The 16810-nt window shown below is 39.5% G+C and overlaps 1 protein-coding gene across 1 annotated transcript; it reads left to right on the top strand.

Annotated features, from left to right (window-relative positions):
• Nucleotides 1-290: 290 nt before the first annotated feature.
• On the top strand, nt 291-16399 carry LOC112558736 (coiled-coil domain-containing protein 22 homolog). Its single transcript, XM_025229363.1, has 17 exons — nt 291-365; nt 1437-1608; nt 4612-4747; nt 6228-6358; nt 6878; nt 6968-7051; nt 8130-8299; nt 9956-10162; nt 10614-10673; nt 11124-11363; nt 11527-11643; nt 12046-12147; nt 12715-12822; nt 13330-13425; nt 13736-13795; nt 14180-14254; nt 14784-16399. Exons 1-17 carry the CDS (start codon nt 316-318, stop codon nt 14895-14897), a joined length of 1923 nt encoding a protein of 640 aa, XP_025085148.1. The 5' UTR covers nt 291-315; the 3' UTR covers nt 14898-16399.
• The last annotated feature ends 411 nt before the right edge of the window (nt 16400-16810 follow it).

Here is a 16810-nt window from a genome sequence, read left to right as displayed (position 1 = left end):
CAATATATGCGCTTTCCTTTCACTTTTTTTTTTTCTATCGATGGACTTGAACTAACTTTCGATTCAGCTTCGTTTGAGTTGGAGCTAGGAGGATGTTATATTTGTTAAAACGAGTGAAAAAATGTGTTTGTAATTGCTATTCCACAACAATGTTTCTTCTGGTTCTGTGTCTCTCTCAGTCTCAATAAAAAGTGTATGCCTTGACAATGTGTGCCAGCAAAATCTGCCCCGCTTCACAGCTGACTTGTATTTGTTCCATTCCTAAATATCTTCGGTCGCAAACGGCTTACATTTCTCGTCACATGACTGATCAAGATGGAGGAGGTGGACCGTATTATTATCCATTCTCTTCGTTCTGTCGGCTGGTAAGCTAATTTTGTGACTGTAATCACCAAACAGGGAAAGAAAAATCATGTTGCATGTGCGCTATTCACTATTCCTGCCGTTCCTAATTATAATCGATGCAAGAAACTAAACTGTCCCCTATATCGCAGTTTATTAATGGCACTCAACTACGCCCCACTCCCCTCTGTTCAACCTGCTTAACTCCACTCTTCTCAGTTCAGTGAGATCGAAACCGACACATTTGTTTAATCACCATAATATGATGCTGTGCGTGACACCCGATTAACACATTTGGTCCAAAATCTATGTTCCTGCATTAGCACTTTTCTAATTGTTGACGTTTCGTGTCGGATTTTCAGCTACTGCTAGAAATCTCATGCAGAGTTTGCGGCACATTATTTCTAATCTTAACGTCCACGTACATGTTTGTTTGTACAAAAAAACAAACAAAAAAACAAAAAACAACAACAAAACCTGCAAGTCTTAAAAATAAAAAGACCTGTCCACAACTCGATCCACCTGGAAACTTAAATACAACAGCACCATTCTAAATGCAAGACACAGTCATCTCCTTGTTGATCATCATTGAAGTCTATAGCAGTATTTTTATGGAGTTGGCCTGGATAAGGCATCTTTAACAACTATTTAGTTGACCAAACAACCACATGAACATTCCTCAAGCACTGTATAAACTGCAATTTATTACAGCATGCAACACAGACATTTGAAGGATATTTAAAGCTAGCTTGGATATCTGCGTTGATTTTAACTGCTAGTTCATCTAGCTGTGCTTTTATTGTCAACCTTTGTTCAGCTGCTTTATTTGAGTATGGCATCAATGTAGCAAAATAGTCAAACACTGCTAGTCTTGATGTTCATTTCTAAACTTGACAGATTGAAAGCTCATGTTTGAGACAGAATGAAGCAAACGAGGCATGTGGGGTATACAAGTGAATAATGTCAAAAATATTTAACTTTGGGAAGGACGGGAAGCTTTGTTGTGCTAGAGTATGCAGAGGAAATTAAGAGCTACTCTTGCTAAGAATAAATAATATTGCTGTTCATAATATTAAATACTGTTATCTAAACAGTGACATAGAGGAGGATGTGCACAGCTTAAGACAGTTCAGCACGGAACTAATTGTCTCTGCTGCTGTACACTGCATCCGTTTCATCAGTCCTGATGCTGACCTTCCTACAACTCTTCCTCCAGGGATGTCAGCCCGTTTTCGGATGGGTGCATCACTTGCTAACTATATTCAGGTAAAGCATACTTTTCAACATAGTAATAGTCATTTATAATATGAGGATCATAATAACAGTTGTTGTTCAACTTGAAGTGCGTGTGTGTGGTAAAGGCTGGCTTAAATACATGCTGATGGCCATGATGATCAGCAGTGCCGTTTGGCTTGATGTTTACTTTGGTTCAGAGGGAATAGAGTGATTGTGGTGAGGAGGCAGTAGGCCGTACTTAGCCATCCATGAGGTGGACCCCATTAGTACTGTTTTCTGATGGCTTAAGTGCCCCCTTTGGTGGTTATAAACAAGAAGTTTGTTGGGAGCTAGTTGGAAGAGAGAAGTTAAGAGAGAGCACAAGGAGGTAGTATAAAGTAACAGTTCACAGCAGAATTTCACATAATTCATACTGTGCTGAAAGCAAACCATAGACACTTTGACCAGCAGCCCATATAGGACAGGCTTTTGCCATCAACTGTACAGTCCATGTACAGTCTCACCTCGGAGATGGAAAGCTTACTATAGTAGAATGGAACATTGTATATAGTAGTATGGATCATGCTGTGTGCAGCAAGGTAGAGATCAACCAGTCTGTCAAAGACCACACAGGACCAATGCACATGTGGCAGGCTTTATTGTCCTGGCATGGATACTTAGAACTTAAGGCAGTGAGGTTTTGTAGGGGCTGTGGAAGTTAGAAGCTAACTGTGACCTATAGACCTTGCCTTGGACTGGTAGTCCATTACTGGCAATAGTAACATTACTGGCAATGGGTCTTAGTGTCCCTGCCAAGGTGGACAGCCTTATAGCAAAGTTTGACTTGTTCTATAACACTGTTATAGACAGTGAGGTTTCCAATGCCAAGCAGCAGTAGAGAGGACGTTGCAACCTGAAGCTGCCAGCTCATGGACCATCAGGCAAGGATAGTGGAATGCAGAAGTACACCAGACAATGCATTGGAAGTTATGCAGTGCAGAGTTTGGAATGGGTTTGTGCAGTTAATCAATGACAGGAGCAAGTACAAGTTTAGTTCAGTCAAAGACTTCTGCGAGCTAAGGAAGACCATGTTTTAGCTCAAAACTCAGACTACCACTTGCAAAAATACACAGCTATGCCAAAATCAGCCTTAAATTGTAACCTAACAGCAGGTTGATTTTAATAATAATAAACGTGTGGTATATATAAAATAGAGAAAAGATTAGGTGAACCTACATCTGAATTTTAACAAAGTTGGGGTGTCGCCAGCTTCCCTTAAGGCAGACCTGGGCAAAGGCCCGCCTCCTGACCGGCCCGCCCGCCCGCCCGCTGGTCTGCCCGCCAGTATATATCTTATATAGACAGTATTGGGTAAAACTGAGTTAACTATATAAATCCGGCCCTCTAAAATCAATCCCAATTTCTCATGCGGCCCCTTGGGAAAATTAATTGCCCACCCCTGCCTTAATGAAATTCAAAAGATGGCGTCATGTGACCTTTTAAACTAGCCAATCAAAGCTGGCATCCCAATCCGTTCATTTTCTAACGAAAGCCTATCTCGCTGTGAATTAAGACATACTTAAATCTTTATAAAAATTGTATAAGATAGAGAAAAAACAATAGGCCGACATGCTTCATGTCAAGACGTCTGCTCCGATCGGTTCCCGGAAGTTGATACTAACAATGGCAGTAGGGTGCCTACATGACCATTGAAACTAGTCAATTAAAGTTGGCATCCCTAAAAAGTTTAGATTCTACTGCAAGCCATTGTGAATAAATTAAATAAATTAGGCGGACCTATTACTTTATGTAAAGAAATCTGGGTGAACCAGTTCCCGCTAGTTAATTGATGCAAAAACGGCGATCGCGTCGTGCGCACAGCCCATGTAAACTTGCCCAAGTGGACATCCCCTAAAAGTTTATGATCTAATGCAAGCCAGTCTCATTTCAATTGAGACATGCTTGAATCTTCGGGGGAAAAGACTAAAATTCTTTAAGATCGAGGAAAAGAATTAGGCAGACCTATTTTATGTAAAGAAATCTGGGTGGACAGGTCGCTGATAGTAAAAATGGCGGTATAGGTGTCAAACTGACCATTGAAACTTTTGTTACACCCGAAATTGCGAAGTTGCCTGAGTCGCGTGGGGGAGGCAATGAGAAAATAAGTAGCGTGGCTTGGCATCCCAAAAAGTTTATAATCTAATGCAAGCCAGTCTCATTTCAATTAAGATATGCTTAAATCTTCGAAAAACATCTGTAAGACAGAAAAAAGTAGGCAGATCTACTTCATTTAAAGATGTCTGCTCCGATCGGCTCAAGGTCGCTGAAAGTAAACATGGCGGTAGGGTGTCAACCTGACCATTGAAACTAGCCAATCAGAGTTGGCCTTCCTAATACGTTATGTAATGTACAGAAATGGCGATAGCGTCGTGCACACACCCGTTAAACTTGCCAAAGTTGGCACCCCCCAAAATGGATATTGTAATGCAAACCAGACTCATTGTGAATTAAGACATGCTTAAATCTTCGAAAAAAATATGTCAGAAGCTGGGTGGACCGGTTCCCGCTAGTTGATACACAAATGGCGATAGCTTCGTCCACACAGCTGCCAAAGTTGGCATCCCCAAAAAGTTTATGATTTAATGCAAGCCAGTCTTTTTTCAATTGAAACATAGTTACATCTTCGAAAAAAATCTTTAAGACAGAAAAAATTAAGTGGAACTACTTCTTTTTGTGAAGAAGTCTGATTCGACCGGTTTCCGCTAGATGAAGCAAAAAACTGGTCTTGGGCATTAAAACCAAGCAAGAAAGTAGCGTTCAGCGTGCTAGAATAGCTTGTAGTTTTGAGTAATAACACCATTAAAATTATTGTCTTACTTAGAGCACTAATTGTCTTCTTCACAAATAAGAAAAAATATGTTTTTAGGCAAAATTGATATTTGTTTTTTTATGGACTATAATACGTAAAAAATCAATTGCGATAGTTCATATATGCATACATAGGTATGGATCCACCGCAGTGCATAAACTAAAAAGCAACCGATTCTGTTGCAGGAAATGGGCTACAAAGGCAGTGACCTTGGTTACCAGACCTTCTTGTATTCTAATGAGTCTGATATCCGCAAAATCTTTATGTTTCTAGTGGAAAAACTTCCGAAGGATACGTCACAGACTGCAGATGAACCTTTAGGTAAATGGGGGCTGGTCAATTCAACCACTTCATCATCCACAAAATAAATGAATTTTGATGTAGTCATCTTAATTGTCATTGGTTGACATACACACATCAACCTGGGTCATTTAGTGTGCATGCATGTGAGATTTCACTTTGTAGAAGTAATGGGTTTTTTTTGGGATGTCAGTATATTTAAGTATGGTCTCCATTTGCATGTACCTCAATATGTGAAGGACTTTTTTCTAACACTGCATGGTAGCCTATGTTTCACACACATGCCTACTTAGGATGTGCTGTGTTGTCGCACTAAACGGGCCCGCTTTGATCGTAATGGCACTGTCATGGCGACTGCCCTGCCATTGCAAAAATTGAACTAAGCAATGAATGAATTTTTTCTTGCTTATACACAGACATCCATGCGCCACAATACTTTGAACAGTGTCCATTTTTCATTTTGTAATGATGGTGGCTGACCTACAAATATCACATGACTAATTTGTCTTGAAAAAAAAGTAGTTTTGTTTACAACCAACTAGCAGCAAATTTGGTATTACACTGAATAGTTACTTCTGTACTTGGCGTTGGAATCTGCTCAGAGCTGTGGTTTAAGGTTGTAGTCAAATTGACAAATTGACTAAGGGTTATGGCTAAATTGACTTGTTCATAGTCAAAATCAATTTGGTCGAATCAGTAAACCGTTGAATCAGTTAGTGATCAGCTGCATAACTACTATCAGACAGAGACTTTAAATAATATGGACAGCCAACTCAGCCAACGCTGGACTGTTAATGCTTCGCCTTTTCCGGTTTCGCTTTGCACAGTGTGTCGCAGAGCTATCGTCGTTTTTATTTTGAGATGCCAGGAATTAACTGTGCGATTCCAGGATCCCATGCTTGCAAAAGTCGACACAAAGGTTTATCATTTTTCCGCATAAGAGTAGATAATAAAGACTGGCGAAAAGCTCTTGTGAGAAGTGGTAGGACAGTGTACTTTTGCCTGTCAGTAACTTACTCTTCCATGCCGTCTTGAGTTGGCCGTCCAGGTTATTTAAAGTCTCTGTATCGGATGACATAGAACAACATCCATAATGTTCACAGTTTAAACTAGATATTTCTTTCAAAATTTACTCACATGATTAGATTTCCTTGGTGCTCAAAAAGTGCCTCTCATATAGGAACTAGATTGCCCATTGTCTTACAATATGATAATGTTCTTAAATGCTTCGGTTACTGTTTCTTATTTATTTACAGCCTGTTATTGTTAAAGTAGATTTCTAGAAAGGTAGGGTTGTGTCACGGGTTTAAGTTAGAAAAATTGCTTTAAGGAGAAAGACAAGACTGCACGAGTCATTTACTTCAAGTACAATTTTCCACTATACACAGCTTATAAAAGGAAGATATTATGTACATTTCTGTATATATGGATGCACACACTAATATATATATACTTATTAGCAGCTTTACAGTGCTGTTGGTTGTTTTATGCTGCGTTTCAGGATCATCAGTTTTACTACACAGAGCTGTTAGCAGTGAGATTGATGCTCAGCTTGGTCTGCCTTGGTTACCAACATATCTGAAGCAGCAAGGGATACGTATCCGCAGCAAGCTTCCAGGATGGCACAGAGAGGTGCGGCATGGACTTCACTGTTCTTCAGAAGTTCAAGTTTATCTTGATGAGTCGGCGACAGTGAAGCCAAAATATTGTTCCATGACATTGTTTAAGATACCCACTCAGCGTAATATTTTCAGTCATTCGTCCATTGGTCAAGACTCTAGAGCTTTGGTGGCAGCTTGTATGAAGTCATAAAAATGTATAAATGTCTTGGTACAAAAGAAACCTTGATGTTCACTTTTATAGGATGACACACCCCTAGAAGTCTTTATTTAGCTTAGCAAGTAGCTGATTTTTAGCCTGTCAAACATTAAAAACCAGCATGGAGCAGACAGCTGTAAGTGATGATCATTTCATGATATGGAGTAGACAGGCACAAATGATCATCTCAAGACATGAGATGGGCAGAGACAGATGATCATTTCATGATTCAGTGCAACTGCATTGTGATTCCAATTTGGAAATGTTTCATGAACAGCTTAGAGAAACGATACGCTTCTAGACAGTAGCTACAGCAGGACATCGTGCCTGTAGGGTTGGTAACATTTTAAAATGCTGAATACTTTGATTCCCACCATAAAAAAAAACAACCATAAAAGAATTTTGTTAACTGGACTTTTGCAGGGAGTCAGTCAATGCGCTTTTTTCATTCCTGCCATATGTCTCTGCCAAGTAATGTGGCAAATCTCGCAGTCAAACTGCCAAAAGGTGAGCCACTTAATTCGCATTATCAGGTGTGTGCTAACGGGCAAGTTCAATGAGTCCAAGATTGTGTATTTCATCATAATTATTTCGCAGATGTCTGAAATAGGGGAAGGGGGCTGGCTTTAGAAGATGTAATGAAGAACATCTTGTATTCTAAAATAAAATAATTTTCATCTATATTTGTGTGGAAAATTTGCAGAGGTTTTTCTTTTTAATTTTATAATATTGGTGTTGTTTTGTTTGTTCCTTGTTTTGGCATCATTCTAAGTTTTCGTGACTGCATTTAGTGTGAAAATGATGAAATGTGATGCAGTAGCATTGACAGCGCTCCGCCCCTTGAAGGCAACATATAAATGACAAATATCTCTGAAAAAACTTTTTTTTAAAAAAAACCTTTTTTTATCCATAGTCCATGTCGCATTACGCAATCGAGCGCTGCAGGATTCGCTCTCACAGACACGCTTACAGACACACACGCCCGACACAATCGACGAAGGCAATCCACCCGATTCGCATCGCTATTACCGGTTCTCTAGCCTCTGGGAACGATGACAGGGACCCATTGTGTAGCTCGCTCCGTTGCGCGCTAGACATGGGTAGTTCGGACGGTTTCCACATCCTAGTGCAACGCGGTTCGCTGACAGCGAAAACGGAGAGGCAAACAGTTGCACATTAACATTTACGTTGTATAATCATCTTCTGCGAAAACTTATTAAGACGCTAAGTTGCTATTTGCTCATTGTAACTTTATTTTTAGAATGTTTTATTTTTGTCTGACCATTGTAGTAAATGTTAAAATTGTTTCAATCTTTTTTATCTTTGGCTATTTTATTTTAAGTTGTAAACCAGTCTTCTTTTTTTAATCAAATATTTTTCACTGGTCCGCGAACCGCGTTGCGCTGGGATGTGGGAACCGTCCGAAATACCCCAGAATGTACCAGAAAAGGAGAGAAGCATGTCTTTATCACGGTTTGGTGGTATGGTAAGTGTTGGTTTGATATACAATTTTGTCACTCATTAATGCTGGATTATACCAGAAGCATGTGATAGCTTTGATTGCCTACTGATGTGTGATGCACAGAGCAGCGTCGGTATTACAGCGAATACCTACCTTACCTGACAAACCAGCTGCCTAGACATGTTGACACAGGGCCATCTGTCTTGGAGGCTACAGCTTTAGAAGTAGCAACTCAGCAGGAGTGGGATAATGAATGGAACAGTTCTGGACTTGCTTCAAGGCTTTCTCAAAAGGTTCTTATTTAAAATTCAGAATTAAACTGCTTTGTATCCCAGTAAAGAACATTTGTTTATTGTACTTATCTATAATGCTTTTTAGATTCCTGGATATCATGGCTTATGGTAATCTTTATCGATAATCAGATCGCATTAGGTTAGTTTTATTACAATTGCAGAATGTGCTTGGTTTAGCAGTGGTTAGAAATCACCTCTACCTTTGGAAAATGAGCGGAATATGTTTACTTTGCCTTGAAACGCACACATTTCCACAGCATATTCATCTAGCTCCTAGTCGCCCCCAATGGAGCATAGGACTGCAGCTACACCCCGCCATCGTACCCGGTTCTGGGCGTCCCTTTCCAGTTGGGTCATGCCAGCTGCCTCCTCCTCTCTGTGGACTGATCTCCTCCACATCTCTCTGGGTCTTCCAACCCTGCGCCTACCCTGTGGGTTCCAATCCAGAGCTTGTCTTGTTAAAGTTTCGGCTGGATTTCCCAAGGTGTGACTGATCCTTGATGTCTTGGCTGGCAGGGTCTTGGTTGGTCCTCTCCCACAGGTCTATATTTGAGATCTTCTCGGGCCATCTGATGTGATGATGTGGCGAAGACATCTGTTGACGAATGATTGAATCTGATGGTGTTTGTCACACCCCGAGACATTCTCAGATCCATATAAAAGGACTGACTTTACATTTGAAGATGCGGATCTTGGTGTGTAGAGATAAAGCCTTGGAGTTCCAGATAGGTCGCAGGGTGTGGAATGCAAGCCTGGCTTTGTTTATTCGGTTTCTTGCATCTTCATCTGCACCTCCATCTTTTGCTGACTAAGCTGCCAAGGTAGGCGAAACAGACTCTGTAATAGGTTCCCAATGTAGTTGGAGTGGAGCTTCTTGCTTGTTGTTGACCCGCATTACCTCCGTCTTTTTGATGTTGATGGTCAGGCCAGTCATCGCTGCTTCTTCTGAGAGCCGAGTGAGCTTTGTCTGTGCGTGTTGCTGCTTGTGGGACAACAGGCTGATGTCATCCGCAAAGTCGCTGACGTCACGCTCCCGAAGTTTTTTCCTTCACTGATGATGATGTCGATTTGTAATGCGCAGGTATCCATTCCGAAGAATGCTCATTGCGCAGAAAAAAAAACAAAAGAAGAAAAAATAAAGTGAACAAATATACAAAACACCAGGAAAATAAAAAATATAGACAGAAGTGTTTCTTGGTTGTTTAAGACTGGTTTGAAAGAAACAGATGGTTTAAAAAAAAATCTGTGGGGCGGGGCCTTCTCCGAAGTTCCAGTTTTAATTTCGACTTGGCAATGATCCCACGTTGCAGCCTGCTAAGCTGTTCACCTCAGTTTTAAATGAAATCGCCTCAGAGACGGATCCTGCTCGAAGGCATCGTAATAGCCGTCCACGTATGCTTTGGTTTACAGGGGACTGTAGTTTGGCCCAGCGCCTTGCCTTCCGCCAACCCACTCCTGAAAATGTGAAAAGTTTTAAATGCAGTAGAGCTCATGCTCGTTATATTTTTAAAAGGCAAGAAAACTTGCGTGGCAGAGATTTTTTTCCTAAAATCTGGCTCACCCGAGGGATAGAAATGTGTATTTATTATGTCACCTGTGCGTGCTTTCAACTGTGGGTTTATTGGTGATTGTATTCTATACATTCTATGCATGCAGGATTACAAGGCACGAAAACGAGAGAGGATACGAAAGATGCTAAGTGATCGCCTTCAGCAAGATGGCAAGCAGCGAGAAGGGGAGAATGTTTTGGAGGCTGTTCGTGACCTCCAGCATGCCATGAGCATCGTGGGTCAGAATGCTCGCCCAGCTGCAAAGATGAAGGGCTCGCGATTTGCTCATACAGAAAAACTTCTCTACAGCAAGGTAAGTTAATGCATTTCCACTAAAAATAACTTGTCCTTGATTATTATTTGGTATGAAAATATGCTAAAAAAACACATTTGAATGTGATGGATGTGTAGAAAGTTCTGCTTTAGAAAACTAATTGAAAAATGCAATAGACTTAGGTAAAAAGGATGGAGCTGTAGAGTTTGCTCACCACTTTGTGGGATTTCAGTCATCATATAAAATTTTGTGGTTACTTAACCATTTAAGCTTCAGGACAGTATTTAGTACTCCTTCCTACAATTATATGCCTTTATTGCAGTCCATTGCTATGTGCTGGTGCCTGGTAATTCATCTCAACTGTCATAGTGAAATAATATTTCACTCTAAAAGCTTCTGTCAAAATCCGCCAGAAATTTATATTTTAATATTCAGATTTTTTAAAACTGTTCTTTTCTTTAATGAAGAATACTTTTCTCTGCTTTAACAGGATGATGAGAAGACGCTGGCACAGATTGGGGGAGCAGCTGTATCTAAAGACACAGAGGAGGTAAAAATGCCAGTTTCTGGACTTTGTGGAACAGGAGTGAATGTTCAATGGAAGTAATTTATTATAAGTGAAAATATTAGGCAAGGTGCTCTGAATTGTGTGCCATAAAGTAAAGAAAAAAAACTTTAATTAGTGCATTTTATGGCTTCTCAAAAACTTCACCTTGTAATAGCTATTGTTTTTCTTTGTTGTAATTCCGAGCATGACTGCACATTTTCAAGCACAGATGTAGGTCATCACTTTGAAGTGACTTGAGAAAGTCTATTAAGGAGCTTGATTAAGGATTAAAAAGCCAATTATTTAATTAAGCCTAAATCCTTGTCATTGCTTTTTAGTGACGAGAAAGTTTGTTGAGGTGCTTGAATAAGGATTAAAATAAGCCTGAATCTCTGGAATGATGGATTTGGAACTTGGTAGAGAAGATTTGACCTCCCAGGTTTTGCCATGCAGGAGACACAACGTAAATGGGAGGAAGAGGCTACAGGATTGCGGGAGGAATTGAGTCAACTGATGTCGCAGCTTGAGCACCTGGATGTCAGCATGCGCAAAATGGCTGCCAGCAAGCAGCAAATGGAGGAGGTGATAGCGTTGGAGGGTCAGCAAACCCAAGAGAGAGAGGAAGCATTACAAGTAAAGAAACGCACGCTAGACCTGCTGCCTGATGCACAAAACAACATCGCCAAACTCCAGGTGGGGAGATGCTGCTAGGTATTTGCTTCACACTTTTGAAAAACAAAATTATAACAGAGCATTATAGGATGATGCTGAGTTTAACAGAAAGTAGTTTGCTTGTCATTTCTTAACATGTGTACTTTTTGTGGGAGCTCTTGATTTAATGTTGGCTGGCTTGCAGGCTGTTGTGGAGAGTAGTGCACAGCGTCTGCTTAACCTGGCAACACAATGGGAAAAGCACAGGGCTCCTCTCATAGACCAATATAGAAAACTCCGCCAACTGAGTTCTCAGCGAGAAGTAAGCATTTTGATAATTTATTTGGATTTTCTGAGAGAATGGCTAAATGATGATTGTTCAATATACATGCTGGAAGCACACATGCCCATCCATATATGCATGCACACATGCACTTTCCCTCTCTCCCTCTCTCGCTTGTATAGGCAGTCTGGTGGCTCAACGGTTACACCAATACAGTGAAGGTTGGCTGTCCTAGGTTCAGATCTGGTATCAGGCATGCTGTTCTTTCTCTGCCTGTGGCATCTGTTTACAGGACTGGCTGCCATGCCGTGATATAGCCTTCGTTACACCAATTCACCCCCCGCTTCCCAAATCTCATTTGTATGCACTATGCAGTTGTTACAGAACAATGGGAGTCGCTAAATGAACCATGTTGAAATAATTTTTTGGTTTTATTGTCAGTCTGAAGCACAGAAGCAACTAGAAGCAATAAAAATATTCCGAGCCAAGATGAAAGAGGTGGCTGATGAAGCACGGCAGAAAGACGACCTCTACAAGCAGCTGGTCAGTACCTGGTTCACAGATTTTAGACTAGTTGGCCATGTCATTGCATTGCAGTGCCCCATGTTTAAAAGGTGAAAGTAAGGGTCTCATTGTCAAGTCGCTAGTGGTTGACCATGTCTACAGCAAGGGAGTAAGGTCAGGAGAGTACATGCGTTGGATATTTTCTAGTCACAAGCCAAAGTAAGGCTGAAACTGAAAGCTTGTCATAAAGTCAAGCATGGTTACCACAAGGTTACAGAGCTACTGAGTTATGTGTTCATTTGCAGAAAGTTGGGTTGCACTGATACATATTTATTACATTTTTTCACATTGACACACACTTAACTGCTCTCTCACACTTGATTAGCAGTAGATTCATCTGTTTTCACATTAGTCACAGTGACAAGTGTTCACTGTCATTTACCTAGGAACATAAACAGTCTGTTTTATACCATCACTGGTTTTTTTTTTAGGATACAACTGTTTACAACAGTCACTTTTGTTGGTGAGAGGGGATATATATATTATTTTTCAAAAGATATTTGTATATAATATATAACTATCCAGATTGTCCAATTATTTTTCCAGCAATCAGAATATGAACGGATGACCAAAGATGTCAACAGATCAGCTTATACACGAAAGATAATGGAAATCGTGGCCAATATTAAAAAGCAGAAGCAAGAAATTGATAAGGTAAATTTTCAATCAAAACTAAAAATAGTGCTCATTTCAGTGTACCCACAATGCCTTTCTATGGAACCAAAGTGCATTAAATTTTATTTAAAGTTTTTTTTCGTGTAAAGTATATTATGTATTTCATAGTCTATAATTATAATGGAAATTTTAATACTATCTGTAAGAAAAAAGAAGTGATTTATTTGTCATTTTACCCTACTCTTAAAGGGAAACTCAGAGTGCTATACAAAAACAGTGGTATGTTAATAATAATTACTAAATCTTAAAAGGTTTGATTATCAAATGAATTCTTTCTTTTACCAAAAAAAAAAAAAAAAAAAAAAACAAAAACAAAAAAACCAAACCCCAACAAATAACACCTTTGGTAATGAGATACTAGTATGGTGGTATCTGATTTCTCTAGGTTACAAATGATTATTTCATTAAAGGTATTGCATGTTACACACTTAGAGGTGTTCCAAGTAACTGTTATAGATCTTAAAGAGTGTCAAATGAATGTTACAGATTCTTATTGACACGAAGAGTGTCCAGAAGGAGATCAACTCATTGTCAGGGAAGCTGGACCGAACATTTGCAGTTACAGATGAGCTTATATTTAGGGTCAGTGTTTATTTTAGTTAAATTTATATTAATATACTTTCAGCACTGTATGATGAATGTTAGTGTGTATATGTGTGTTGGAGAACGCAACGACAGTTGATTTTTCCTCTCTTCCTCGTGTCCCTCTTTTGGCTTCAGTGTTTCAGAAGTTTGATGGAAAAGCCTGACTATAGAAAACAAAGGATTTGCCTGTATATGGGTGCATGGGTTTGTGCATCTAATATGTAAATGTACATTACAGCTTTCATCTTTTCCTAAAATTTTCCTTATGTGTCACAATGATGAGATAGCTATCATATTTATTTCCTAGGATGCCAAAAAGGATGAAGGAGTGAAAAAAGCCTACAGGTTTTTAGCAGCCTTACATGAGGTAAGATGATCTGTTTTTTTGGTTTTTTTTCCTGGGTGTGGCGACAGTCAGAGGCCGATGTTGCCAGCCGTTAGAAAAGGAGTTCACGGTTGATGGTCCCCACTCTAATTAAACTATACCCAAACGTTGCCACTAGCAGAAAAAACCATGATAAGATAAGCCATTTCCTTATTGCTTTTATTGATTCCATTTAATTAATCTTTTAACACATAATTGATTCACTCACAGATTACTTTCTAAGATTGTCACAGGTTTGTGAAGCTCTTGATGATGGTTGAACTACATCCTTTTTATTCATCACTATTCTCCTCCTTTTTTGATAGTTCATTTCTTACGCATTTTCAGTGTCCGTTTTTCAGCATGTTTCATTTTTTTGTGAGGCAGAACTGTGAGCAGTTGACAAAGACTGTGGAAGACACTGGTGCTATCCTACGTGAGATCAGAGATCTGGAGGACCAGGTAAGAACTGTTGGCAGATTTGCCTGTGCCTTTTTAACAGTAGTTCCTCTGTATTCTTTTGGGGCAGTCCGGTGGTGCAACAGTTAGCACCTGTCACCAATAGTCAGGGTTGGCTGTCCTGGGTTCAGCTCTCATCTTGGGCATGCTGCTCTTTATCTGCATGTGGCATCTGTTTACAGAGCTTGCTGCCTTGGCGTGATATAGTCTTAGTTGCTGGCTTGGCGTAAAACACCAATTACCCCACCCACCCCTCACTCTGTATTCTTTGTGCGTTTGTTAGGAAAGGGGTGCCCAACAGCATGCTGTCAGTAATATCTTAAACTGCTTTTTTTCATTATTTACCTTCATGTGAGGGAGTGTGTACTGCTCACAAAGTCTCAGAGCTTGCAACTAATGCATGGTGCATGCACACACACACTCATTCTCATTACACTTACACTCACAATGACAACTGGCTTCCTAATCTTGTTTTCCTCAATCCTTGTCTCTCTCGTGTTCTCTTCCTGATAGTGCTGTTGCCTGTGTGCAGATAGAGACAGAAAGTCATAAGAAGGTACTTGCCAACCTGGAGAAGATTACGGAAGATTACCAGCAGATGAAGAAAGAAAATTCAGCTCTAGCGGCAAAGCTGAAGCAAAAATAGAAGCATCGCCTTTGAATGTCCAGTATTACAGGACTGCTACAAATCTGACCTCCCCTTGTCACCGGTTGCTGATACTAGCACAGGCAGGGCTTTCAAGTCTTAAAATTTTGTTGGTTAGAGAAAGATATTTTTTAGGAAATGACTGGTTTCTTGTTAACAAGTGCGCTTTGTGTCAAACTACTACCAGGGTTTGCCTTCAGTTGTGCCGTTTTAGGCATATGAGCTTCTTACATAAAACAGGATGACGTAAAGCACTGACAGTTGAACTGGAAAACAAGGGTTGCAGATTTTAAGTTTTGCATGTCTTGTTATGCACGGTTGTTTTACATAACATTCTTGAAGGCCTTGGAGAGCAGTAAAGGAAATTTTGAAAAAAAAAAAACCCTAAAAAGTTGAGGTTAATAGAGGGCTTGCACAAGGTTCACAACTCGCTTTAAAGCTAGATCTGCAAGTGGCAGCATCCCAGTGTGACTGTATTACATCACAAGAAAAGAGGTGTCTCTGAAGAATTCGCTGTTTTAAGTGCATGTTTTCTGGCTGTTTTGCAATACCTATGATAGAATAGCATTCTGGCATTATCATTATCATGACAATCTAAGGTGCTAAAATGTTGGACACAAAAGCAAGATGGAAGCATCTAGTTCCACTTCCTGCAGCATGGTTTTTATAAGCATGGGGTCTAAGGGAGGAAACTATAACTTCCCCTCACATAAGATCCCCAGAAATCTTTAAAATTGAAACCTCTAGTTAATGAGCTATCCAATATTAACAACTGCTTGATGAAGATCAAATTTTCTTGGAAGATACGATCAAAGAGTTCATTGAGCATTAACAGAGACTTGATCAAATGTGAACTTATATTCAAATGTGTATATGCAACTTGTACATGTGTGACTGCACATTTGATTGCAGAAAATATGATTGCCTTTTATTTATACACAAGTTCTTGGTGTCTAATGGGCGTGTACACCCATGTCGGTAATACTTTAGTCACTACCACCAAAGATAAGGAACAGTCTGGTGTTTGATTATGTTCTTTGAAGCAAAGGAATGTATTTACTTTACTACTAAGTTGTCAACAATAATAATCACTGTAAGCTGATATTTATGTGATGATCAGTTTTAATGTTTAAGAAAATACTCAAGTATTCCTATTGAATTTGCACAGCCTTGGTCTAATGTTACAGGTAAACAAGACTTTTCTTACGTTAATGTAATCTGCAGATGATTTATACAAGGTTCTTGTTTTGATTATTTGTTTATTGAATGTATGGACATTTCCTAGATAACTATTTCCATGCTAAGGACAGCGTAAACTACATAGATTATGTGTAGCAAGTACATGATCCATAAGTTGTGACAAGTGGCTATGTGTGAATTCATGGAACTTTTTAAAATTTAAATTTGCATTTTGGAATGGAAGGCTTGCAAATATGCATGTGTCTAAATGTACCAGTAAACATGATGGAAAACAATAAATATGTCACAAAACGTTTCACCTTTACAAACGTATGCTTCATTTCTCATCATGTGTTAAATAATGCAGGCTTGTTATCTGTCAGAGTGAATAGAATGTCCATCTCAGGTAAACTTGTGGTGAACAAAGAGATTCTCCAAGAGGGGTCATCAAGGCAGGAGAGGGAAGCCACTCCATCGCTTTTTTGTGTCATTCTTCGGGCAAAGATGCCAACCAGTGGTTTATGGCACACTACATCTAGTTGTCAGAACTCTAGATGAAAGGATTTCCTTTTTGAAAGAATGAAAGAAAAAAAAAGATACTGTCATACTGAAATGATAAAGGGCTATAGCTGTAAAAACAGAAACATCATTGGTAAAGCAACCTTTTGTAAGATTATTATTTTCTGTAAGGAGCATTAACTCTGTTTTTTTAGTTACCTCAAACTGCACACAAG

This window comes from Pomacea canaliculata, linkage group LG3, assembly GCF_003073045.1.
Source record: "Pomacea canaliculata isolate SZHN2017 linkage group LG3, ASM307304v1, whole genome shotgun sequence".
Taxonomy (NCBI): Eukaryota; Metazoa; Mollusca; class Gastropoda; order Architaenioglossa; family Ampullariidae; genus Pomacea; species Pomacea canaliculata.
Note: the sequence above shows the minus strand (reverse complement) of the source record. Positions and strands in the feature narration are given on the sequence as shown.